Raw genomic sequence first — 27,287 nt, forward strand, 5'->3', positions numbered from 1 at the left:
TTCAATGAAATCACTGTCACGAGTTTTGCTCTGTACTTCCGGTTTCGTTACAAAGCGAAGACGTGTAAGGACGTAAAAAACCCTTAAAGTGATCAAGCTTGATAAAATCGAAGTAAAGTAACCTATGATACGTACATTTAAAGATATGAGGAGATCAGAATCTAAAAATCAGTGAAGATAATGACTAAGGAATTTAATTGGGTCAAAGGTTAATTATTTAGAGCATGCGCTAAGCATATCGTCCATCTTGGATTTTTTAACCACGCGGTGCCGTGGATGTAAAATCGACGGAAGACTAAATTCTTCCTTTTTTCTGGATCGAATTGGCCGTTCGGAGATAGATAATGCCTTCGTCGAATCCTCTACCCCCTAAAGAAAATAATCTTTTCAAAAGAATATTGGTAAGTTTTTCATATTTTGCATAAAATGTGATCAAAATTGGGTGTCTAAATATTTAAAAACTCACTGAACTTGGGATTTCATGATTTACACATTCATGCATTGGGTAGGTATGTGATCATTCCTTACCTGAGCATGCGCAATATTCAGCCTCTCTCAGTATAGGCACCGCTGTTCATATCGCGCTATATCGACAATTCAGTTGTAAACTGGCAACTGCGTCGCCGTAGATTTATCTATAAACGCGCAGTCGTTTTGTCACGCATGCACGAGGGAATGCGAGACGTCTCACCCCGAAACACATTCGCCCCAAAAATGTTCGCCCAATACACAATACATACCACTACCGGTTCGCCCCAATTGACTCACTGTGACACTGTGTAACGTTGCCGTAGTGTGCATGCGGCAATGCCAATCAACTACGATCAATCATAACAGTTCCGTCAAGGAGATCATTGTAGGCTTGAATAGAATACGCAATTCCTCGTCGTGAAACTTGCTTTTTAGTGCTTTTCTCGCTGATTTTCTACCACGGAAATCTAATGCTGTGCAGGGAAATAGGCCACTTCGTACCTCTTCCCCGATCTCTTCACTTCCGCCCATTCAATTACACACACGTACATACACTACACTCCCGTTATTGACTGTGTTTCCTGATCGATTGCTTGAAGCTCGGCGTGTAGGCCTATTATTATATTCCTTCACCATTTTAAGCAAATGGTACGCTGACGGACTGAAGATTGGTAGTCATCATGAACAAAACCATAATGCATGATGATACGCCCGTGTTGAAAATAATGTCACACTATTATTAGCTTAGGCCTATATTTTCAATAACAATAATTAATTTAATACATGTGTATGTCTGAAATTTAGCTCTTAATTGTGTATTTTTTATGTTAAATCCTTACTTTATTTTAAATATACATTATTTTAAATAACAGGTACCGTATGTTTTCACGAACAAAGAATTTATATTATTTTACAAATTATGTTAATTACATACTTTTTATAATTTACTTGGTAGTGTTAAACATGTAAATTACTTATTGCCAGTATGGCTATGTAATAATTTATATATAATGGCAAAACAAAACATTATATAAAAGAAAAGAAAAACAACAAAAAACTCTTGCGAGTTGTGTGTATTTTTATTTTACCGACTCAAACTCAGTTAAAATAAGTTTGAGATGTTCAAAACTTTCAAAATTGCAATAAACATATTAAATCAGAGAAGATCTTCTTTGACATAATGAAACTATTAAAAGGACTGAAAAATATATTTGGCAAATTTTCGAAGACAAATGCGCACAACTGGCCAAACAAACGCCAGCAGCAGCTTTGAGATGTTTTGTGGGTTCCGTGCTGCACTGTGCACTGACTTTCGCCCCCTTTTTGCACCGCGTGTTAGCGGCGGATATTTGCTGCCACTTCCACGAAAACGCCGGGTGTGTGTTCAATCAATGGTCCCGTCAATGGTACCATGACCAAAGCACGCAAAAGTGACACACCGAGGCGTACCTTGCTAAACAAGTCCCCGGGCCCGCGGCCGCGTGCCTTACACACTGATGTACGATCGATTGCTTGACAAGTAGGCATAGCATCAATTTGATCAATACCCCGGGGGATTACGGGCCGTGTTTTGTGTTTGCGACGGAGGTGTATCAGGAGGCAGTGCCGCGAAGAAGAAAAATGCAATGATTTTGTTTACAAAACTGGTTAAAACCCAGTATTAATACGATTTCGGTTAAATTTTAATTTGGTTATTCTTTGCAAAATATTATTATAGTAACAACTGTCAGGAAAGTTTTCTGGTCATTCTAAACTGTGATGTTCTAAAATAATCAAAGATATATATAAATCTTATAACAATTTTAGAAAATTAGTCACAGATAATTATTCATCCTCATATAGCTTGATATGCGCGTACAACTCTCTACAATAACTTTTTATATATCTTGCTATTCTTTTAATTATATAACTTTTTATTTTTTATGTTTCAGATACATTTATGTACATTGTATTCTTACATATAATTTTGATAATAATGTTTTTGACAGTTAATATCATGGTTCGTTTTGTTCTTAATTTCTGCGACTTGCCTGTCAATCATGCACTTATTATGATTTAAACACCACGGCACATCTTATGCTGTGTCCTAATCCTCTCAATATGCCAACAATTTTAAGGCGGGATGTTTTAACTCCTATATTCATTGATTTATATCATACGCTAATACATAAGCTGGCATAATTATTCCCGGGATATCATGATTATATATATATTAATCATCTTATCTTGCTCAAAGGGATAGGTGTGATATAGGCCACATGTCACAGGGGAAGTTGTCAAAATGCAACTTTTTTTTATTAGTACGTAAAGTTCCCCAAAGCTGCGTAAGATTGTCATGAATCATGATCTGTTTGTGCTGCATTGGAAAATTTTGGACAATTTGATGAAATCCGCGCCCACTTTTGGTTTTTCAAAATAGAAATGAATTTTGGCCATAAATTTCATGTAAATGCCAACTGGTCCGATGGTAAATCAGTCCAGAAGTTTGAAAACGCTTAATGGTAAATGACTAAATTGGCCTTCTCTACCCCCCCCTCTCTCTCTCTCTCTCTTCCTCTCTCTCTCTCTCCTTAAGTTTGTCTTTTTCCCTACACTAGGGGGGGCAAATAGACAATTTTGCCATACTTATTGATAATAAATTAATAATATGGTATTGCATTTCGTATGAATTCCCCATCTCTCTTCCTCTCCTCTCCCCTCTCTTTTTCCTTGCACTATAGGGGCGGGGACCAAATGGGCAATTTTTGCCAGGGGGCATTTGCCCCCGCCTCCGGCAGCTATGCTACTGCCCCAAACTATAACAAAACTGTTCCATTCATTGGATTTTTTACACAGGGTAGCTCCCTCCAATACATAATGAATTTGATCGACTCCAATGTAAGCTTGGACATGTTTAAAATTAAAATAATAATAATAATAATAATAATTATAAGCGCACTAAAAATACATCCATGCACTGAAGAGGTGACACGCTGAATAGCAATGGGAGGTCGTATTGATTATACCATAATACATGAATATCATGAGCTATCATGAATAGGCCCTAAATGCAAACAATTGGAAGTTGTATTGATTGACCGTATGACCGCATGCACTGCTGCATTGCATTCACGGCACTTTTACAGTTTACATAGTGAGTCAATTGGGGCGAACTTGTCGTGGTATGTACGTGTATTGGGGCGAACTTGTCGTGGTATGTACGTGTATTGGGGCGAACTGGTAGTGGTATGTACTGGTGTGGGGCGAAACGTCCTGACACCGCACGAGGTACCGTAGGTATGTGAGCATTCCTTACCTGAGCATGCGCAATATTCAGCCTCTCTCAGCATAGGGAAATCGCGCACTCAGCGCCATTTTGAAAATTCATTACCGGTAGTAAATTTTACGGCGATGTTTTTGAAAAAAATTTTGGGGGGAATTAGATCGAGTTAAAAACAGTTCCAAAGCTTACAAGGTCAAGTCAAAAGGTTGAACTTGATCATAACCCGGAAGAGGTTAGATGATTCGCACGTGGTCGCGGCAAATTTTGGCGACTTTCTAGTGGGTTTGAAAGTGACGATTTAGATCTAATTTTTTTCGGAAATTACTCTCCAAATATCTAAATAACGGAGTTGAGCGGTAAGTTAAATGGAGCACGCGGTGAATAAAGGTATTTTTTTGTACATAAAAATGTTTGGTTTGATGAGATTGGATGGATGCCTTGCGCAAAAAGTGAGTGAACTGGGGGCTTTGTGTAGTACAAATTCGGCGATTTTTGCCAGTGAGTGAACATGTTTAACCCGGCATGGTTTGCGTATACCATAAATTGAATGGGCTCATGGTGTGGATGCTGGGATAGATTCTCATTCTGTGCCGACTACGAGTCGGGGGAAGAAGCAAATTTGGACCTTTCCTATTCCTATCCCATCATGCATAGCGCTAGCAGATTTTTGCTATGATAGATGCATGAATGACTGTGGGCACATCGGGTTTGATGGGGGGGGGGGCGGACACATGCCGTTTTTTGGCCATTTTCCTATTTGATTTTCTAAATGTTCAAATTGATTGGGGGGTGGACGTACTCCTATGGCGCCACGTCGGGGGTAACTTGAGCAGGAGTGACTCCATTCTGATGATCAAGTGAACTGGCCCTTGAGTTTCCGCAATGATCTTCGGAATAGGGAGCATGCACCAGCCAGTGCTCCAAAGGGTGCCTGCTCAAAGGCAAAACTTAAGAAGGGGGGGGGGGGGTTCATACTTAAGCAGGAGTGACCCCATTCTGATGATCAAGTGAACTGGCCCTCGAGTTTCCGCAATGATCTTTGGAATAGGGAGCATGCGCCAACCAGTGCTCCAAAGGGTGTCTGCTCAAAGACAAAACTTAAGCTGGGGGGGGTTCATACTTGAGCAGTGACCCCAGCTTAAGTTTTGTGTTTCATACTTGAGCAGGAGTGACCCCATTCTGATGATCAAGTGAACTGGCCCTCGAGTTTCAGCAATGGTCTTCGGAATAGGGAGCATGCGCCAGCCAGTGCTCCAAAGGGTGCCTGCTCAAAAACATTTTTCTGGGGGAGTGGGTGAATGCATCAGCTAGTGCTTATAATAATTAAACATTTTAAAGGGTGCTCCCTCAAACAAATTACCCCCCTGTATCAGTGAAAAGGTTTACTCGGGTGGGTAGTATCAAAACCGTGAGTTTTTCAATGACAAAAAAAAAAATAATTCAACACAAATTTCATCTTTTTGAATAAGTTTTTCTTTATTTTTGCATAATTTGCTGTTGGCCCTCACTGTGGTTTCCCAGGGACTGCCTTTTGAGGAGAGCGAGAGCAATTGCTCTCTACTGCTCTCCTTAAATCGGATATAGGAGAGTGATTTTTAGCTTTCCTTAGTTGACCATTCTCTCATTACATTTTATTGTAAGGCTCTTGAAGAGCTATTTAATGCTCTCCTGCAAATTCCAAAAGACAGTCCCTGGTTTCCATCTGTCAAAGCTGGAATCTGCATCAGAAAACAGAAATAAAACAAAATGTTAGGGCTATCATTTTCTGCGGGGCTCCCAAATTTACATTTGTCAGCATCAATAAAATTGCGACCCCCCTATTTCGGCAACAAAATTTTATGACCCCCTCCCCCACCACCCACTGATACACCTTACAGTACCCCCTAAAGAGGCTAAAATTGTATTCAGTCTTTTTGAATAAGATAAACACACTATCAAAAATTTTATGACCCCCCACTATATTTCTTTCCAAAAAATTATGACCCCCCCTGTACATTTGGGACCCCCTTCCAAAGAAAATGATAGGCCCTTATGTTCACATCAATACAAATTCAATCAATCTAGGATTACATTTACACAGTACCAGTATTAATAGCAAGACAGTGCTTGTTTCGTAAAATTGTGTACTCACAATGCACAGTATAGGCCTATTTAAGCATTTTAATATGTGCATGCACAAAAAAGTTTGTACAGGAAATTGGCTGAAAAATTGAGCCATTCAAATTAGCATATCTCCGCAACCACATGTCGTATGACATTCATTTATGCCTCATCAGTTTTCTTTCATTTAGCTCTTTAATATGAGATTACTTTGATGAGAATCAAAAAAAGTTCAATTTTTTTTGTATTATACCTACACAAGAGGGCGGGCATGCAGGTGTAACATCATTGAACATGGCGATGCCGATGTCCATGTAACAATGTAAAACACCGAAGAGAGCAGACAAAAAAGCTGCAAAGCTGGGGTTTCCCGTCATGTGCTGAATCTGAAAACAAGACATTTCGAGCAACTGTCTTGGTATATTTAGTTTCGTTGTACTTGTAGTTGTAGCATGGTAGGGATAAAAATGTCGTAAATATGCGTGGTCTAATTAATTTGTGCCAAGTCCGTGCATCCGTCATTGCGCGGTGTACAGTATCGCTACACGTTAAATCGGCTTTTATGGCCAAGTTTTTACTACCATGCGGGGGCAGCGGGGTTTACATTTCATATTTTGAATTAAATAAAAATTTAAGTTAAGCTTGTCTATAACTTATAATAAGCTGAAATCACGGTACCGTAGCAGATTATTTAAGTTCTCAAATGAGCGTGTACAATAGTGCGTTACTTAGGGAGTGTTCATAAATACTTTGGTGCGGTGGGGTGAAAAAACTCGCGTTTAACTTTGGGACACACACAAATTCTTGTTTGATCCCTTTTTTAGGGTCTAAATATTTTTGATCCCCCTTTTTAGGATCTACATTTTTTGATCCCCCCTCATGTTTATAAGACAAAAAATAACAAACGTTTATATAAAAAAATCTAGGCCTTCTATACTTACTTTTATTCCAAAGTATTCATATGACAGGTAGGTCTATCTAGATACAAATTATGTGTATACTCTGGTTACTCTACGAAAAAGGTATAAAAATCAAAACGACTATCCCTCCAATTAGCTCCTGCTGATTTCCCATGATTAGGCACTTGAAACTTGATTCTGAGTTTAGTGTCCACCGCCCGCGTTATGAATTTTGTGCCGTGTTTGAGATGTGAAATCTGAAAATAATTCATTATTCAATGTGCAAATTACTACTAAACCAGAAAGAAAATTTGTTGTGCACAATTTTTAAACCCCTTCAAAAACTATAGAAAACCTTGACAACAAGTGGAAGAATTCATCTAAATATTTGAGCATTAAAAATATACAGATTTTTGACCCTTGCTCTATCCAATTATTTCAACTATACCTTTGGGATACCAGGTTAGACTAGAAGAAGTGAACTTAACCTAGCCATGGACATTGTTTATGTTTATAATTTAAGATAGGAGATACTATATAAAAGACCTATGGCCACGTGTTTTGAACTCGCCACCCCAATAGCGTTACATCACAAATATTATGAATTTTTACACCAATCAAGTTTCAAATTAGAATATCTACACAACTATCAACCCTAAACTAGCAAAAGTATACATTTTTGGAAAGCTGAAGGCAAAAGCAATTTAAATATACACATTTCAACTCACTGTACAGGGTGACCTTGAAGTTATACAGGGTGGAATAAAAAAATCCAAATAAAAAATGGGTCATTTAATGCATTGCTTATTACTAACTTGCAGTTATAAACTGAAAGTAAACAACATTGATTTGGTTAGAGGTTAGGGGGAGCCTACTGACTCTGGAAGAAAAAAAAAATCACAGCTGTTTGGTAATCTCGAATACAGGGTGTCCTAAAATATGTTCAAATTTTTTACAATTCAACATATTTTGAACTGAAACATTTTACCCCTAACCCATACAAAAAAAGTAAGTCCATATTTAGATTCCTCATCAAATTTCCTCTCAGAAAATGTAAACTTTGACTATGATAGGATAAGTAATTAAAAATTTACAGCAACTTTTAGATTTTGAAGACATCCGCATTGCTTATTACAGTGTTTAATATGAAAACGGGTAGATTTGTACATAAAAGTTTGCATTTTATAGACTAAACCAATCATAAAGAGTTAAAAATGATTACAAACAATTAGCAGAATTAATAATCTTTCAATTAAGAGCTCTTAACCATGTCTGTAGCCCATATGGATGCAAAGATATGATCAGTTGATTCAACACACACACACAAAATCTTTATTTCCCATAGACTTTGCACATACCGCCACCGCCTCATCCGCCACCGCCTCATCCACCACCTCGGTCATTCTGAACTCAAACAACTCTAACTCCACTATCTTAGCTGATAAACAATTCTCCTTTGGAGGTCTGTTAGTAGGCATGTCACAGTGGCTGCACAATACTTCTGCCACACTGTGCATGCAAGCATAACAGTAAATTGAAAAGCGCGCGCATGAAAGTTGTTCAATTTTGGCAAACATCCATGCCGAAAAATTAATTTCCTCATATGTGCTATTTATCACAATTGTTTGAATTTTTGATATATGGTGTGTGAAACCTTTCTGTGACTACCATCGTTTTTTTTTAAAATAAATATTGCTTCGTTTAAGAGCTACTACCTGTTTTTATGGATTGTTGAAGATCCCTCATAAATCAATAAATATAGGCCTTTTGAAAAATCAAGATCTACCACCATTTAGCTGAAATACTAATCTTTCTAAGCATGTAAAATATTTCCGTCGACAACGAATGGCACACTTGAGGAAAACGATTTGAAACAAACCATTTTTTAAGTGAGTTTAAAGGGAGTAATATTCCAAACCACAATAGCTCTAAGCCATTGTGTGTGTCCAAGGCCACACCATTTTTGTATACGCGGTATAGTAGAGGGGCTGTTGCTTTTACCGTTTCTATTCCCATGTTAATCCAGATAACAAAATGTTAATTTAAAGTCTCATTGCAAAATAATTTTTATTTTTACTTTTCGGATTTGGCTTTGAGCAATGATGACACATACCATATTTACAGAAAAAATGAAAATTCTATACCAGACACCGTCAAAATGTCAAAGTTTGTATTTTTTGTATTATATTATGTAATATACTGCAGATTCTTTACTCAACATCATAACAGGTTCATATTTGACAAATTCATGATGAATGAAAAGACTTTCATTAAATATTGAAAAAAAAATTATTCATGCCAAATTTACATAATAATATGATGAATACATAATTAGCTGTAATAAGCTAATTTGCATAATTGATTACTTTTTGTGTATTTTTTGTTATCAATTGAAAGAACTTTGTATACATATGTTTGTGAAAAAACCGCACCCTGATATCATGTACGGTTTTCTTTGGGCATCAATTTTGCATATTAATTAGCTGAACTTAGTCATTTTTTCAACTTTTATTTGTCTGCAGATTGGCGAAATTGCTAAAATAGTATATTTGGTTAATTTATTATAATTATTCAATGATAGATTTTTAATTTTGTTTTCTTTGACGAAGTTAAAAAGATAGGCAATTAACCTGTGATACTTAAATCAACGTTGCTTTTTCAAGCAAGCGTCCAAATAAACCTTCAAAATCTCGAAATGTGCCAATTTTGTCATTATAGCAATTTGTGGCAGATTTGCATTCCATTTATGAGTATCTTAAAATTGACACTACGTCACAATGCATTGACCGATTTCAATTCGGTTTTTTGATTTTTGATGCTTTAATAAAGGTCATTCATGTAGAAACATTAAATAACGTGTTTCTGCTGCCCTTATTTTTGAGGTGATATACCTACTGTTAGGGCACTTATATAGCTACAAAATGACACCAAACACACTTCAATACCTTTTGTTTAAGCAGAGATATAACAATTTGAACGAGTCTCGATTTGGAAAAGCGTAACAACACCACCATTTTTGGGTGGCGAGTTCAAAACGCATGGCCCTATTTTTAACAAATTGGTGCCAATAATAATTATTTCAATGTTCTGCATGATTGTTATTTTTGTATAAATGAGTCAACCACAACCCCCCCATTTTCCCCCTATCCTCAAATGTATAGACCACTTGGCATGTGACGTCATTGCCCGGCAGTGCGCGTGCGCATTATGGCAATTTCCATTGTTCTTTGCCCTGCAGTGTGCGTCACGCATCGTAGTTTGCTAAGGGTATGTGCATTTTAAATCGCCCGCCACATTTCATATAGTACAAGAAAGCCATTGAACAGTGTGGCGGCTCGGTCAAGCATATTGACAGACGAGTCCCTCGCCTTTGTTGATAAACAGTGATGTCAAGTGGTCTATACAGAGAGGTTAGTACAAATTGGAGTGAAGAAGACTGATATACTTCGGAATACATTGAGTTTGTTTTAAAACTTGATTTAAGGGGGTACTACACCCCTACCCAATTTTGTGTCTATTTTAGCATTTTTCTCAAAAATTATAGCGCATTGGTGACAAGTAAGATATGCATATTATAGGGGCAAGGACTAGAATTATTGCACTGGAAATTTTATTTCAACGCAGACAACAGTTGTGGAGTTACAGTCAAAAATCATGGAAAACCAATATTTGATCAATAAATCAATAACTACTTGCCTTGAGTTGCTGAATTTTCAGTGCAGTAGTTGTAGTCCTTGCCCCTATATACATATCTTACTTGTCACCAAAGCGCTATAATTTTTGAGAAAAATGTAAAAATAGGCACAAAATTGGCGAGGGGTGTAGTACCCCTTAAACAAAAAGCAAGATAATTATACTTTTATAAACGTTTTGTGTATTCGTGACATTTGGGACCCAAATAGAATGAACAAAAGTGCATAAGCATTGGTAAAAGGCCGCGTATAATGAAACCTTGAAAATAATGAATAATGAAATAGTTACCTCATTATGAGCTGAAAAAAAAGTGACGCTAAACTCGATATCAAGTTTCAAGTGCGTTATATGTAGAGCTATCAACATTAGGGTGCATCATACGCCCCCTATGTCAACGGATTTTATTGCTATTTGGTGAAAGTGTGCCACTTGCTAAAATATTAATCCCCACCAAATTTAAATTCAATCCGAAGTCGTCTAGTGGGTCCACGGGAGCTCAAAGTTTCGACGCGATCTTTACAGCAAATGCCGCGATTTCACATAAGGCAGCCATTTATATTCCCATTACTTTACACAGTGAAATCATGGCTCCCGTATGGAATTTGTATTCTATTCATGCTTAAAAGTGTGGTAATGGAATATTTTATGGTTTTACATCATTTTCTAGTGATTGACAAGTGTTATACAATTACTACTGCATCAGAAATGAATAGCTGCCCTATACAAACATGTATATTTCCATTACTTTGACAGTGAAATCATGGCTCCCGCATGAATTTTTAGGCTTAACAGAGTAGCAATGGCTTCATATAATTTTTAGTGACTGACAAGTGTTGTACAATACTACTATTCTCATATATTGTAAATGAGACTATTCACCTTGTCCAAGTCGCCATGCAGTTTCATTAAAGTTGCAGTTTATTTTGCAGATTTGGCCGCTTTCTTCTGTCGTCTTCCACAGTCTGTAAGATAGCCTGATAATGCTCCTAAGAACGGGCAGCTGACAGGAAGTCAGAACTTAGCTTTACACCACGCTCTGCTGCATCGTTTACAACGTTAATGGCACGGACATTGGCAACAGAGGTCTGGAAAGCTGGGGATTGAGGCCAAGTGTCAACGCTGTCTGAAAGGAAGCCATCATCAAGCTGCAAAATGCGCATGGTGAACCAAGAGTCCGTTCCTGCTAGGTCAGCTAGGGTTGTTGCTTCTGTGATGTTTGTTGGGAAATTAGGTTTCTTGAAGCCTTTACCATAGCGGTTACTTGGGATGATAATTTCTGTGTCAGGTTTGACTGCCAGGAGCTTACAGGCTAGAGCTTGTTTCTCTACTCCAGGTACTTTTTCACTGAAGAGTGCTAGTGGAACCATCTCTTCCGTGAGATACCACAGATGCCGCTCCATTGCTGCGATGGCACTTGCAGAAACACAAGCATTCACCTCTGAATACAGCAACAACTGCTTGTATAACTTCAAGTCGTTATACGGCGCATCAACAGCATTGCTACATGTTAACCACCATGTGCTGTATATGATGGTTGCGAATGTGACAAAGTCGCGAATCTTCGGGGGTTGGTGCTTTGTTGTGACTGTTCCTTTTGGGAGTTGCGAATATGATCTTGCAAAAGAGAGATCTTGATTGAATATAATAATTTGGCCATCCACCTTGCCTTATGTACTGCTCCTGGCCGCTTGAAAGTGATGGAAGTCTGGAATCCAAGGTAGAACATGGAGAGCTCAACAAACTCATTATAATCATCTCTTACAAGATCCATTTTGGACCTCAGGACAATTTCAGCATCAGCTTTGAATTTCCGCAGTAAGGTCTGTTGTGTCTGACTAAACTCAGTAATGTCAAATTGGGCAAGTGGCTGCTCGCTATTCTGCGGCAATATGTTGTAGTTGGATTTGTATCGGGAAAAGAGGGTTACCTCAGGTGATTTGGATGTCTCTATTTGGAGATCCTTGAAGATTTGGGTCAGCATGACCTCGCCTACATGGTGTCGGCATGCTGACCATAGGAGTGCTTTTCCAAGATGAGTCTGGATTGCAATGCATGCAGCGGACATATGGCCTGTGTTAGAAGCAGTAGTATCAAACACCAAATTTTTTATGTTGTCAGCACAATTCCAGGATTGGAGCAAGTTGACAGATAACTTGGAGATGATGTCACCCGACTTGCGGTCTGTACCAGGCCTGTAAGCCGGTACTCCAAGGAGTTTCACATTATTAGTATCTCCCACCAGGACACTTAGTCTTTCCTCCTTTTCATTTTGGTTTGAAATGGATGACATAAGTTTCCCGTCCCAGTGCAGAGATGCAAACTTTGGCGGAGTCCATGCCTCTTTGGCTGAATTTGCAATGTCTCCCACCACTCTCCGTCTAGATTTGTCTCGGTGGCATAGGATAAGGCCAATTTTGAAGTATCTCCACCAACTTCTCTTACTAGTTCTTCAGTAAAAGCAGATTGTTGTGTAGGTGTTATTCCCATTCGTGTGCTAAGAGAAACAAGATTTGGTGATGCCAAAATGTTATGAGGTATGAAGACTGATGTTCCTGTTCGAAAGTAATGACGGTGTCCTGTTGGAGTTTCTGTATCACATTCAGAATCGCTATCAGATGAGTCTGCATCACTATTGCTATCTTCACTGGAACTAAGAAGAGAATGAAAACTAGTTGATGGTTCATCCATCTGCTGTTTACTTCTTTCTTGTCGCTTTGCTTCTGCGGCTGCATGTTCTTCTTTGCGCTTTTATTTTTGCTGCAAGTACTGTATCACTGGAGCCAAATGTTGCACATCGATCTCCTCTCATGGAATTCAGGAACAAGCGGTCTTCTGGGATTGTAATCAGTTCATCAACATTTTGTGGCCAAATTGCAAATGTTTTACCGAGTTGGCTTTCAGCAAGCTGCAATTTAGCACAAGTAGCTGGAGTTTTCTCCCGAAAGTGGGATTGCTCGAATCTTTGCGTTTTCATCGGCAAGCTGTATGATCTTCTTACATGCATTCTTTTCTATGATCATGGGAATGTTAGCTTTGTTGTAGATCTCGGCGACCGGTCTAACACAAGCTTTGCAGTCTGATACTTGGTTTGTTTTGAAGCTAGTCCTTGCTTTTGGTTATACAAGTAGCACCGTAGAACCTGTCTGCTTGTTGGAAGCTTTGATCCTGTGATAATTGAATCGGCAGTAGTGATTCCTTTGCCAAGCCCAAATATTTCAATGCTTTTTCTTGTACACGATTTAGAAGTTGTCTTGGATGACTCTGGGGTTTGTTCTGCACTGGCAGAACTTTTTTCAGCCATATTGTCATTGATATCAGGATGTTGATAGCTGCAGTGAAGACAAACAACTTGTGAAGATGCTGAAGAAAATCCCAATTATAGGTCTATATACTAAGGAATAAGGTATTTCTCATCAGGGTCAACAAGATGGGGCATGTTTCTTGTCATCTCTCTGACCATGAAATCATGCTCTGACAGAAACATAAACAAACAACCAGAGGAAGTACTATTTATAGAATTATTAATACCCACTTTTCCTAGAATTATGTAAGATCCTTTTGAGAAAAAAATACAGCCATACAGTACTCATGGAAAGCAGACAAAGTAGTGACATTGACATGTTGGTAAATGGCAGCTATTAGCTTCTAAGGCAGCTATTAGTTAAAGCAGTATGCCTAATTATTGAACAACACTTGATAACATCAAATTTCATTTGCCACTCTTTTAAAGCAGTAGGGCCTAGTATTAGACACAAATACATATGGCAGCCGTGATTTTAATGTGCAAAGTAATGGAAATATACATGGCAGCTATTAATTTCTAATGTAGAAGTGATTCCATGACACCATGCCAACTACTTAAAATGTTGTGAAACCATTAAATATTCCATTACCATTGTTTTAAGCATGAATAGATGCAAATTCCATACGGGAGCAATGATTTCATTGTGTATAGTAATGGGAATATAAATGGCTGCCTTATGTGAAATCGTGGCATTTGCTGTAAAGATCGCGTCGAAACTTTGAGCTCCCGGTGGACCCACTAGACGACTTCGGATTGAATTTAAATTTGGTGGGGATTAATATTTTAGCAAGTGGCACACTTTCACCAAATAGCAATAAAATCCGTTGACATAGGGGGCGTATGATGCACCCTAATCAACATGATGTGAAAAGTGTGCCAAAAGGTTTCATAATAACATAATTATTACATAACAATTTTCTATCTTTTGGATTGTCTACTTTGGTTTATCATTGGGGTGGTCTTGTCCAGCTAGTAGTGAAATTGACCAAAGGGGGTAATTATCAGTAATTGGGCCTGGATTAATCCCATACTCGGCAGTGGGGTTTGACTCCCACCCTTTTATTTTATATGCTGAAAATTCCTGACCCCCACGCTTTTTACTGAGGCACCCTTTATACTGAAAATTCTTGACCCCCACCACTTTTTGCTTTTTCCGCTATTTGTAAACATTGACAAAGTCACACGCAATTTGGTTTGAAGTAAATCAAGTACGCCGAATTCTGCACCTATTTCACACATGCGAGTCCGATGTTTTCTCTCCATTAGGGGTACTACACCTCGATAAATTTGTGTATATTTTGCATTTTTCTCAAACTAATAACACACTGGTAACAAAAGTTACTATATTATTGGGGCAAGGAACCCAATTACTACACTGTAATTTCAGTGACCCAAGACAAGCGGTTCGTTATTTATGATAAGAAATAAGGTACCGCTGGGATGTACCTCATTTCCTATCATATATACTGAACCGCTTGTCTGAGTCACTGAAATTTCAGTATAGTAATTGGATTCCTTGCCCCAATAATATATACATAACTTTTGTTACCAGTGTGTTATTATTTTTTGAGAAAAATGCAAAAATAGTCACAAATTTACCACAGGGGTGTAGTACCCCCTTAAGTTGATACCGTACATTACGTGAACAATGCAAATTATGTAAAAAACTACTACTGTACGGTACTGTATTATAAGCATTTTAATGAATAACTGTACTTTTATGGCGTTCAAATGTTGTTCTTGTCATGAAACTTGACGTGCGCTGTGTTCAGCGACTATATCCTACTTCTTCCGAGTTCTTCGCTCAATCAATTATACGATCAATGTAAAGAAAAATAACACGTCATGGAAAATCGGACATTTGCACACTTCTGGGGAGGATATTGTGTACATTGTGCTGGACACTCGTAAACAAGCGCTAGCCTGCATCAAATGGAATTTTATCTTGTGACATGGTGTGCGAGTTTTGGCGACTTTTCTTGGAACTATGATTATTTTATCATTCAGTAAAAATATACTGTAAGTTGGAAGAAGCCACACGCTATTTATTTTAATTCCACGCTTTATATCATTCCACGCTTTTCACCCAAAAAGTTTAAACCTCCACGCTTTCACCAATTTTCAGAATTTCGAACCGGCACGCATTAAAAAGCGTGGACTGCCGAGTATGAAGCCCCTTTTTCGTAGCAAAATCCAACTATAAATAACCCGGGGTAAATACTTACTAACTACTACTAGGCCTACTTGATGGGTTTTTTTTCAATGTAAAATTAGCTTTGTTAGTAGTTTCAACTTGTTAGTTGGCTTTAACACATCAATTAGGTTTGGAGTGTGATCGGAAATTGGGTAACATTTGGTGAAAAAATAGGATTTATTCAAATGTCCATAAAAAATGGTTTTAATTTGGTGGAAAGGATTATATTTTAATAATCTAAAAGAAAAAAAAAAAAAAATTTGTCATAAATTTTGTGTTTTCCGTGCCGCTAAAGTTGCGTGCATTATTTGTAGCATGAGGGACGGACACTATGTTGCATTATTATGAAAATACTTCTCTTAGGAAGAGATTATATGCTATTGTCAATTTTTGTTTACAGATTATTAGTACAACCCTTGTTTCAGGAAATATCAATGAGATTTTTAATTGGATGTCTTCCAGAAGATAGGAGGGGTCATGAAAGGTGAACCCTAGAAATTTTGTCCGTCCCTCACGGATAAAAAAATCCAAAAAAGTTTTTTCTCTGAGAAACATTTCAAGGAATTAAATTAGCATATACCCTATCTATCAATATTAGTGCTCACCTTACTAGAGATAAAGAAACTAAAATTCCCAATCTTTAAATCTAAGAGTTATTAGTCCTTAATTAATGTGAGGGACGGACATGTCCGGCCCTCACACTAACTTATTTTGGATGTACAGGTACCAATGTATGTTGAGTGAAAATATTTTTGTTTACATATCAATAGTGCAACCCCTGCCACATGAAATATCAATGAGATTTTTAATTAGATGTCTTTCAGAAGAGAGTTGGAGGTCATGGAAGGTGAATGCTACAAATTTTGTCTGTCCCTCACGAATAAAAATCCAAAAAGTTGTTTCTTTGAGAAATATTCTAAGGAATTAAATTAGCATATATACCCTATCTATCAATATTAGTGCTCACCTTACTAGAGATAAAGAAACTAAAATTACCAATCTTTAAATCTAAGAGTTATTAGTCCATAATTAATTAAGGGACCGACATGTCCGTCCCTCACACCAACTTATTTTGGATGTACAGGTACCAATGTATGTTGAGTGAAAATATTTGGCCACTAAATATTAAACCCAATTCTTCTACCCAGTCAGAGAGTCTGTCTAAAACAAATTCAGGCCAATCCCAGAAGGTCATGCTCCCAAATATTTGGAATTGAAGGTCCTGTTGCTAAAAAATAGGGTCTGTCCGTCCCTCACACCAACTTATTAAAATTAATATTATTGTAAATTACTGCTTCTTTATCAGTAAAACTACAATTGGGTATTGAAAACAAACAGCATGAAATAAAACTTCTGTGTAATTTGAAATTAAAAGTGAAATAGACACTGAATAAGATATTTAGGCCATCATATGTCCGTCCCTCACAGACAAGCTGTCCGTCCCTCACACAAGTATTTAGGGGGGTATAATCATATGATATTTCCACTGAACTTGAATTATTTTGACAACTGCATTTCATTTAGATGTCAAGGATAGCATTAGTGGTTAGGGTGCATCAGATGCCCCTCATGTCAATGGATTCATCTGTCCCTAGTCTTAAAATGTTCCTATTGTCACAAAACTAACATGTGCCAAGTTTGAATTAATTCGGAGGTCGCCCTGGGGGGCCACCGAGAGCCTAAAGTTACAATGTGTGTTCCTATGTAGTAAAGTTCGTTGACCCCTGTACAATTCCAATTAGAAGCCGATCGAACAATTTAAAGTAGCTGCCATATCAAAACCGTTTGGATTTAGAAGCTCAAATCTTGGGAGCTAAGCGCCCTGATAATCATCTTTGAATCTGTGATGAAAATCCATCTCCAAAGAAATGACTGTGTTTTATTGTCAAAAGTGCCCCCACAGTCCACATTCTTGGGAAAATCTATAATTTCTGTCTTAACCAAGTGCTATAATACTTTATTTCACACTGAAAGTTGTTAATATGTATTATATATTGATCTAAAGTTCAGAAAATCTGCTTTGTAAAAGTGTAATGACAACCAGGACATCAACATTTGTAAAATTTGAGGTAAAAATTACCACAAAATGCCTATTTCACTGAAATTTTGTATCGAGGGCGCTTGTGCCAATTCCACACATGCTCATTTTGTTGGTGATTAATTTTTATCACCGATTCGAAGATGATTATCAGTACTATAAGCGCAAAAGATTTGAGCTTCTAAGTCCTAACGGTTTTGATATGGCAGCTACTTTAAATTGTTTGATCGGCTTCTAATTGGAATTGTACAGGGGTCAACGAACTTTACTATATTTTTATTATGTTAAACTGTATTTTATCTTGTATATTGATGTATATTGATGATGCCGGTGTGAGGTGCACCGACAGTCCCCCTGGGGATTTTGTCGGTGGGCCTCTCACTGGTGTTACTCTTGCCATTCTAATGTTGTTTGCTTGCAGCTGGTCTGCTGTTTTATGCATATTATTGTTTGTATAATTCTTAAGTTAAAATCATTTATTGTAAATTAAGTTTGGTAGTTTTTAAATCTGTAAAGCGCATTGAGGAATCTGAGATTCACAATGCGCTATATAAATGCTGTTTTATTATTATTATTATTATTACATAGGAACACACATTGTAACTTTAGGCTCTCGGTGGCCCCCAGGACGACCTCCGAATTAATTCAAACTTGGCACATGTTAGTTTTGTGACAATAGGAACATTTTAAGACTAGGGACAGATGAATCCATTGACATGAGGGGCATGGAGAAATCTTGCCAAATTTGAAATTTTGTAACATTTTGTCCGTCCCTCACATAGAAAATGTCCGTCCCTCACATAAACTTTGGACCCGCTTCATAGACGTCTTGAAAACAAACTGAGTCAAATTTCTTAATTTTTGGAGAGATGGAACATTACTCTTTCATGAAAAGTACATATTGATTAAACATGTGTATAAGTTTCAATAGAAAACTTGAAGATGTAACTAATGGTGGTGATTGCTTATTCTATTGATTTCCGTCCCTCACACGTGAAAATTTTGTATAGTGAAATAATTGATGCACATGTGGCAACATTTTCATGCATGAAATAACTATTGGTTGAAGGGTTATATATTAACCTAACTTAAAGGAATAAATTTAAATAACAAGGGTTAATTAAACACAGCAATTAATCTATTGATGTCCGTCCCTCACGTGAGGGACGGATTCCGATCACACTCTTTGCCTACTCCATAGAGTTGTACACATTGTTGATTCCGCATGGAATGTACAACTCTATGAAGAAGGCAAACATAACTGATGTGTTAAAGCCATCAAGACCCTAAGCCAATATCGCTCAGAAATATTGTCCAAGGACATATTTTCAACATACCTGAAGTTGATGGTGGGGCATGTCTGACATTGGTTTTCAAGGGGGTCAAAATGTACAAAAAATGTACAATTGGGGTTTTGCATGGGTAATATCTCAGCTAATAATAGTATTCTAATAGGCTCAATAGGCCTGTAGGATAAGAGTAATGTCCCAACAAAGGGTTCTGACTGACCAAAAAATGGACAATAAAATTATTTTTACTTTTGGAGTTCTGACCCCCGAAGTTGGTCCTAGATGGACGAAGTTGCATTTTGAGGGCCCTATATCGTTTTAAGGTTAAATACAATTGATTTTTAAGGCTTGATTCCAGAGGGGCGTAAGTTAATAATGGAAACAGCCATGCAGAAAAGAATGAACCATAGATTTTATCACGCGTACAATCAATCTGAACTAGGGCCACGGACAAACCGCTGCTCGTGTGTCATCCTATATGTTGCAGGGATAGGGAAGGGGCGACCATGATAGGACCATATGGGCTGATGGGGGGGGGGGGGGAGTGGGCAGCCGTTTTTTGCAATTTTCCTTTGGATTTTCTAAATTTTCAATTTTAAAATTATCCTGGATGATATATGTCGTGAAATAAATCAATGCTTCTATAGGCTAGGCCTAGTATGCCTATTTATACCCTGATTATGCAATATATAGGCCTACAACAGTAACAAAACCAACAACCAATATTTTGTTAATCTAATCCCCGTCTAATTAAGTAAAAATATATTCATAGGCGCGCCTATTATAGACTAATCACGGTAGGCCTATAGCCTAAAAATTCCTGAATTATATAATGAAAAAAAAAACGGGCAAAAACAATCAATCGCTGCAGTCAGAAAGAGAGAAGCGAACAAAAAAAAAGAAAAAAGTGAGAGAAAAATAAAATAAAATAAAATAGATGGAATGGACCACATAGGGACTCGAACACGTACCAAAGTTTTCCAGTTCAAAACTATAGTATTATATATAGTCGAACGTGAGTCCGCGCGCTAACCGATTGAGCTACTGAGTGACCTGTGAAATCGATTGATCTCAAACTGATTATTATGGAATAGTGCATACCAGGCTCTTATGATAAACAATCTCATCACCGCTGTAAATGTCGGAGGTATCGATGGCGAAAAACCTCGATTTTTGCAAAAGTAGCTTAAATTTGAGTGAAATTCAAATGGTAAAGGAATCGACATACTTTTGAGAAATAATGTAGGCAGTTAGAAATCAAAATTAACGTTCCACAATCCAGATATCGATAATGTAACATAACAGTGTTTTGTGATACAAGATTCTCGAAAATTGTTCCCAAAAACGGGCTAATAAAATTTAATCGGTACTGTATTTGGTTCTTCCCCATGGCAACATTATTTCTTTGGTCGATTTGTAGTACAATACAAAAAAGGAGAAAACAATCACTCAGCGTGGTTTTATACGGAGCGAATATTTGAAAAAAACTGCATGGAACGTGTTTTTGATCTTGTGAACATGGTGCGTAAAAATGATTTAAAGGAAGGATTTTCAAACGGATTCTAAAAATTTGTATAAACACACAAAAATAATGTTAAGATACATCCATGCACCAACATTTGACTCGCTGCGATATTTGATTGCTGAGAAAACGCGGTTTTAGAGAACAACTTTATACGTCTTTTATACGTTTTTTATACGTTTCTTCGTGTAACCTTAAGTAAAGGACTTACAAGTTTGCTGATGGTAGATTTGAATTCTTCACATAGAAGTACCCCAGGATACGGTAGGCCTACATATTTTTCAAAGTTGTATGGATCCCTTTATACATTTATATAGCGTAGCGACACATTTTTTACGCTTGCAACTTGCAACTTTAAGCTCAAAAAGTTCATTAAAATTTTGGACAACCAAAAATATTTTCGGTCAACCTTTTTTTTTTTTTTTAATTTCTTAATTCGAACGCTGGTTGCAATTATCATTCTCTCAGGGATCAAAATGGGTGATTGTCTAGGCTAGGCCCCGGCAAAAAACAAATTTTTTTGAAGTAAAAAACGAGATCAAAAATTTTGAAAAGCGAGATTTTCCTCGAAAAATGGCACAAGAAGCTTTCAGAACGCCCGAAAATGCGAAAAATAAAAAAAAAATAAATAAATTGGCTGCCCTCTATTATTCAGTGTTCATCAACAATGTTTGGATGTAAATAAAAAACCCTGCCGACGGCCGGCCGGTGTGGAAGAAAAAAGTGACAAAAATTTGACCTTGAATTATGTTTTCTAGTCAAAATATTCCAGTAAATCAATAAATATAATGATATTTGGCCTAAACTTGAACTCATTTGAAATGAAATGTCAGTTTTTATTGAGTAAAGCATGGCTTGTTCACTCGACCTTGTGCTTGCAATGCTGTTGAATTCTGCACTTTGGCGAATTGGAATTGCATTTTAATGGAATTGGCGAACTTTATGGCATAAAGCAACATTTTGATAGTAAGTGCACTGCTTGGAAACTTTTTTAAAAAGCGAGATAGTTGGTTAATAGCGAGAATCACAGCGTGAAAAGCGAGATCACGTGTTTTGCCGGGCCTTAGTGATTGTCTGTCCATCAGTGTAACAATTTTGCTGCTTGTGTGTTTTACTTACAGAAATGCTATGAACAGAAGCAGTACAAAAAAGTTCATTAAAATTTCGGACAACCAAAAATATTTTCGGCCAACCTTTTTTTTTTAAATTTCTTAATTTGAACGCTGGTTGCAATTATCATTCTCTCAGGGATCAAAATGGGTGATTGCCCTATCAGGACTGAAGTGTTTCCAAGTGAAATGAAAATTGCCAAGGTCAAACCATTATATAAAAAGAAGAGCAGGTTGGAAGTAGGCAACTACAGACCTGTTAGTATTTAGTCTGTGGCCTCCAAAATTTTAGAGAAAGCAGTGTTTGTACAATTTAACAGGTATCTCACAGAAAATAACATCTTATTTAAATTCCAGTCAGGTTTTAGAGGTAAAAAAAACAAAAACTCGATGGCTTTAACGCATGCGGAGTTCCACAGGGGAGTATCTTGGGTCCCATTTTGATCCTTTGTTACGTAAACGACATACCCAACTGTGTTGATTGTATGCTCCTTCAGTATGCAGGCGATAGCGCTCTTTTGGTTTCTGATAAAGATCCGTTAAGAATTGGGCAGCAGCTTAGCAAAAATCTTGAAAGCTGTAACAAATGGCTCATTGATAATAAACTGTCTCTCCACATGGGTATAACAGAACTCATTCTTTTTGGAACAAAACGTAAATTGAAGAATTGGCAAAATTATACCATTGAGTGTGAAGGGCAAACAATTCATGCTACCCCCTCAGTTAAATACTTAGGTCTTACTATTGACCAGTGCTTGAATGGTGAAGAAATGGGTCTTGGTGTCATTAAAAAAGTAAATTCTACAATCTGCGAAATTAATAGTTGGCACACTTGCACTAAACAATTGAAATGCGTGCCCTATCAAAATTGGAGAGGCGAGTGAAACATACATGCAGTATATGTGAAGTACAGACTACCCCCTCTATCTCACCCTTCCCCACTCCCCATCTTTCAATGTTGGAGGGTCTCACGGGCCTGTTGACAACATGGCTTGGTCCAACATTGAATTGGGGGAGCGGGGCAGAGACATACCAAAAGACAGGCAAAGTGTGCCAACCTTTTTTCGTGCATTGTAGACTCAAATTTCTTTACAGACAGGCAAAGTTTCTTGATCAAAATATCAAGAAAATTTTATGCTCTGCTCTTGTACTTTGTTTGATTATTCTATTTCTTCTTGGCATGCTGGCACACATAAGCAGATGAGTAAAAGCCTACAAATTGCTCAAAACAAAGTTATCAGATTCATTTTAAATATTATAAGAATTGCATGTATCATATTACAGAAGATGATTTTAAAGATCTTAATTTCCTTAACATACAAAATAGGGCAAAACAACTCAGGTTGAACCATGTTTTTGATATTTTTAATGAAGTTGGCCCAGACTATCTTAGTTCAAATTTTACCAGAGTTTCAAACGTGCACCAATATAGTCCAGAAACAGTGCTCAAAATGTTCGTGTTCCCAAATCCACTACCATCACTTCTGGCTCTTTTTATTATAATGCCATTCAGGATTGGGCCAACTTACCAAGAGCAATCAATTTCTAATAAACCAAGTTTCAAAAAATCTGTAAAAACTCATCTTTTTAACCAAATTTGGTTTCTAATGATTTTAATCATGTTTAAATACTTTTTTTCACTTTTAATATTCACTTCGGAAATAAGCCTTTGGGCTTAAAGGGCTATCCTGTTATATCTCCTTGCTTTGTTTTTATGTGGCCGTGCGTCGTGAACTGGTGTACTCAATAGGGTGGTGTTGTTTCATATTTTAGTGCACGATCCTAGAAATTTACTAACAAAACGCAAAGGAACAAACACCACTTCAAGACACACGGCCACGTGTATTATATGTTATTTATCTTAATGCATTTTATATATCTATTTACCTTGTATTGTTGTATGTGCAATATGGAGATGCCGAATAAAATCAAAACAAATGTCTGTCCATCAGTGTAACAATTTTGCTGCTTGTGTGTTTTACTTACAGAAATGCTATGAACAGAAGCAGTACAAAAATGGGTTGAAGTTTGCAAAGCAGATTCTGGCTAACCCAAAGTTTGCTGAACATGGAGGTATGTGACTTCCTGGCTGTGTAATATTGCAATTATGCATTATACATGTAAGGTTTAAAAATGGCAATGTTTGTTTCCTGTGTACTCTATCTGGTAAGATGAATTTCAAATCCCAAAAATGTATGGTCAAATCATCAGTTGTAAGGTGTAGGGTAGATATACGTACAAAAATATTTGGAAACTGTGGAATGATTTTCAGTGAGAGTTATTTCTTTTCATCTCACTTATAACAAACTCATGTATGAGAAATAAAATATTTTTGTTACCATGCATTTGTATAAATTATTTATGATAACAACGTAATTTATATCTTGACTGGAGTAGCGAGCGATCCACTTGAAACATAAGCAATTACTTACGGGGGTACTACACCCCTTGATAAATTTGTAACACACTGGTAACAAAAGTTATACATTATATTAGGCAAAAAAAAGGGTTGTCTCAAAGCTCACAAGTTGTTTGAAAACAAATGCGAAATGCGATTTTTTTTTTTTTTTTTTTTAGTTGCCGACTTGGTATTTTTATGGTATTTTGAGGGAAAAAATCTGATTTCCGCCGAATTTTTCTGGAAAAATGTCTTTTTTCCAAATCACACGATCATACAAATGCGCGCGCAAGCTTTGAGACAAACTTTTTTTTTTTGGCCTTATAGGAGCAAGGAATCCAGTTACTACACTGGAATTTCAGTGACTCAAGACAAGCGGTATGTTATTTATGATAAGAAAAGAGGTACTGCTAGAATATGCCCCATTTCTCAACATATGTAATGAACCACTTGTCTTGAATCACAGAAATTTCAATGAAGTAATTGGATTCATTGCCCCTATAACATAACTTTTGTTACCAGTGTGTAGTTATTTTTTGAGATAAATCAAAATTAGTCACAAAATTTATCAGGGGGTGTAATACCACCTTAAAGACACTAGAATTTGGAGGAATAAAATTGCATTGTGCTGAATGAGGTATGGTATAACAATATACAGAACAAAATTCTCCATTTATCAACCACTTTATTTTGTGTTGAGGTAAATTTAAACTGGTCACAAAACTAAGAAAAAATTTGATGTACGGTACTCAAATTTTCGACGAGACTTTTTCAAGAGTGGTTGACCGTAGTTTTATTGTCTTTTTGAAATCACTTTTGTTTTTTATGTGTACCGGTAAAGATACTTTTTGTTTGTAGTATACACTCACATTGATAGTTGTCACAGATAGTTGTAAAACATCCCACACTTAATTGCAGTGCATACATGTAATTGGCATCTTGTGTGTCTTTCTCTCTTTCAGAAACCTTGGCTATGAAAGGTTTAATCTTGAACTGTGTCGGTAGGAAAGAAGACGCCTATGATCTTGTTAGAAGAGGACTAAGAAATGACTTAAAAAGTCATGTCTGTATCCTAACCATTTTAATGTTTGCATTTTAAACTTCATGTTAATTTGCTTATTGAATAATACATTGAGCTGTAAATATGGTACTAGTGTAATTTCCATGCATGATTATTTTCTTTCATCAGAACAATTTCAAACACTGCTTGTTTTAATGTATCTGTGTTAAAATCTTCATAGTAATTGGCCCCCACTCTTGGTACGGTGATAGTATATTGTGGCCCTGTATACTTTTGTGTCATGTTATTTGCATATTTATTAATATTAATGAGTTCATTTCCATTAATCCACTCTCCAGCTCAGAGGATGTTTAAAGACATTCCCACAACCCAATGGGGTTTCTGACCTTGTATGTCTGGCTTTTGTACACATATGGTACAGTTGATCATGCCTTGCATTGGAATTGTGTGCAAATATCTGGTGTTTTCATCCTATTATTTAACATTCATAACATCGAGACTTAGGAATAAAATTAATGCAGTGGGACAATATGAATGTTTCCTGTAAGAAAATCAAATATCAGTCCTAAGTCTCAACTATTAGCTCGTTGGCTGCAGTTTTAAAATGACCATTTTGTGTGTGTGGCAATGGGGACTTTGCCTTTAAAATTAGGTTATATTGATCAAATTTCCCAATCATAGTGCATTGTAGGAATGCCTTTAAGCCTCCTCTGCTCCAGCTTAAACGCAATCACGAATCAAACTTGGTCTTGTGATAGTATTCTTTATATTTTCGAACCTTTGTTGTGGGGGGCCACCTTAATTACGAACCGAGTAATTCTAGTTTGATAAACTGTTGGTAAAAACTTAGCCAACGGAAGTGAAAGTGAAACTGGCCAGCCACTGAACTCATGACCTATGGAATGTTGACTTGAATTAATCTATCTTGTGTTTTATGGACTGCCAAACAATGAAGTTTGCTGCAAGTTAAAAGTGTTTCATTATTTTGATAAAAACCCACAGGATCAAATCAGTGAAAACAAGATAACCTATATACATAGTCTCTGATTTGTTGTGAATGAAGTGAAGAACAGGGCATACACAAATGTTTATTTATTACATCCAAATGCAAACCACTACAAAATTAATTTCCTTTTAGGACTAGAATTTTATTTCACCTAGAATTTATTTAGGATTCTGGCAAAAGCATAGATTCTCCCCATTTACTTAGTATTTACATTCAAAAATATATGGCAAATCAGATTTTGGGTGAATCTCTACGATAAGGGATTATCATCAAGCCAGCCATTGGTACAGGGCATGTATTTGAAAATGAACTTGTCTTTCCTTAACTGGTGCTAATCATCAGGTTGGCATGTGTATGGTTTACTTCAGAGATCAGACAGGAAATATGATGAAGCTATCAAGTGCTATCGAAATGCTCTCAAATGGGACAAGGTAAGATTCACAGGGACACAATTGGGAGTCCAAGTTAAGAAACTTGTGTGTATTCCACAGAATTAAAACCAGAGAACCAGGACTTGACCACCATCTTGATACACACATGGGGTAATAATTGAGGGTATCTAGTTTCTCTCGGAATGCTCTCAAGGCATTCATTGTCATGCTAGTGCAACATCGCATACTAGCGTAATTTGACATGCTTAGTGAAACATGTCGATTGTAAGACGCTAAAGATGAATAAGGTTGAAAGCATGTGGTATAAATATAAAATTTCTTTCACAGAAACGATATTTTCACTTTACTTCAACAGGATAATCTCCAGATCCTAAGAGACTTGTCTCTCTTACAAATCCAGATGCGAGATTTAGAAGGATACAGGGTGAGTCAGAAATTAATGCTTTATTTACATATTTGCTGTTAAAGTGCGAATTTTTATTTGGTATCTTGGTATACAAACTTAATTTTGGGTATGGAAAAAATAAGCAGAGTTATTAAGAAAAGAACCCTTTTACCCATTGAAAAAACATGTCAAGTAATTGAAAAA

The 27,287-nt window shown here is 36.9% G+C and overlaps 1 protein-coding gene across 1 annotated transcript in view; it reads left to right on the plus strand.

Annotated features, from left to right (window-relative positions):
• The first annotated feature begins 20 nt into the window (after positions 1 to 20).
• LOC140161211 (N-alpha-acetyltransferase 15, NatA auxiliary subunit-like) overlaps positions 21 to 27,287 on the plus strand; it is a 42,239-nt gene continuing 14,972 nt past the window's right edge. The window contains 5 exon segments of the mRNA XM_072184663.1: positions 21 to 401; positions 23,870 to 23,954; positions 25,242 to 25,346; positions 26,649 to 26,737; positions 27,054 to 27,122. Coding sequence (XP_072040764.1) covers positions 345 to 401; positions 23,870 to 23,954; positions 25,242 to 25,346; positions 26,649 to 26,737; positions 27,054 to 27,122 — 405 coding nt within the window. The 5' untranslated portion in view covers positions 21 to 344.

The sequence above is a fragment of the Amphiura filiformis genome, chromosome 9, assembly GCF_039555335.1.
Source record: "Amphiura filiformis chromosome 9, Afil_fr2py, whole genome shotgun sequence".
Classification (NCBI taxonomy): Eukaryota; Metazoa; Echinodermata; class Ophiuroidea; order Amphilepidida; family Amphiuridae; genus Amphiura; species Amphiura filiformis.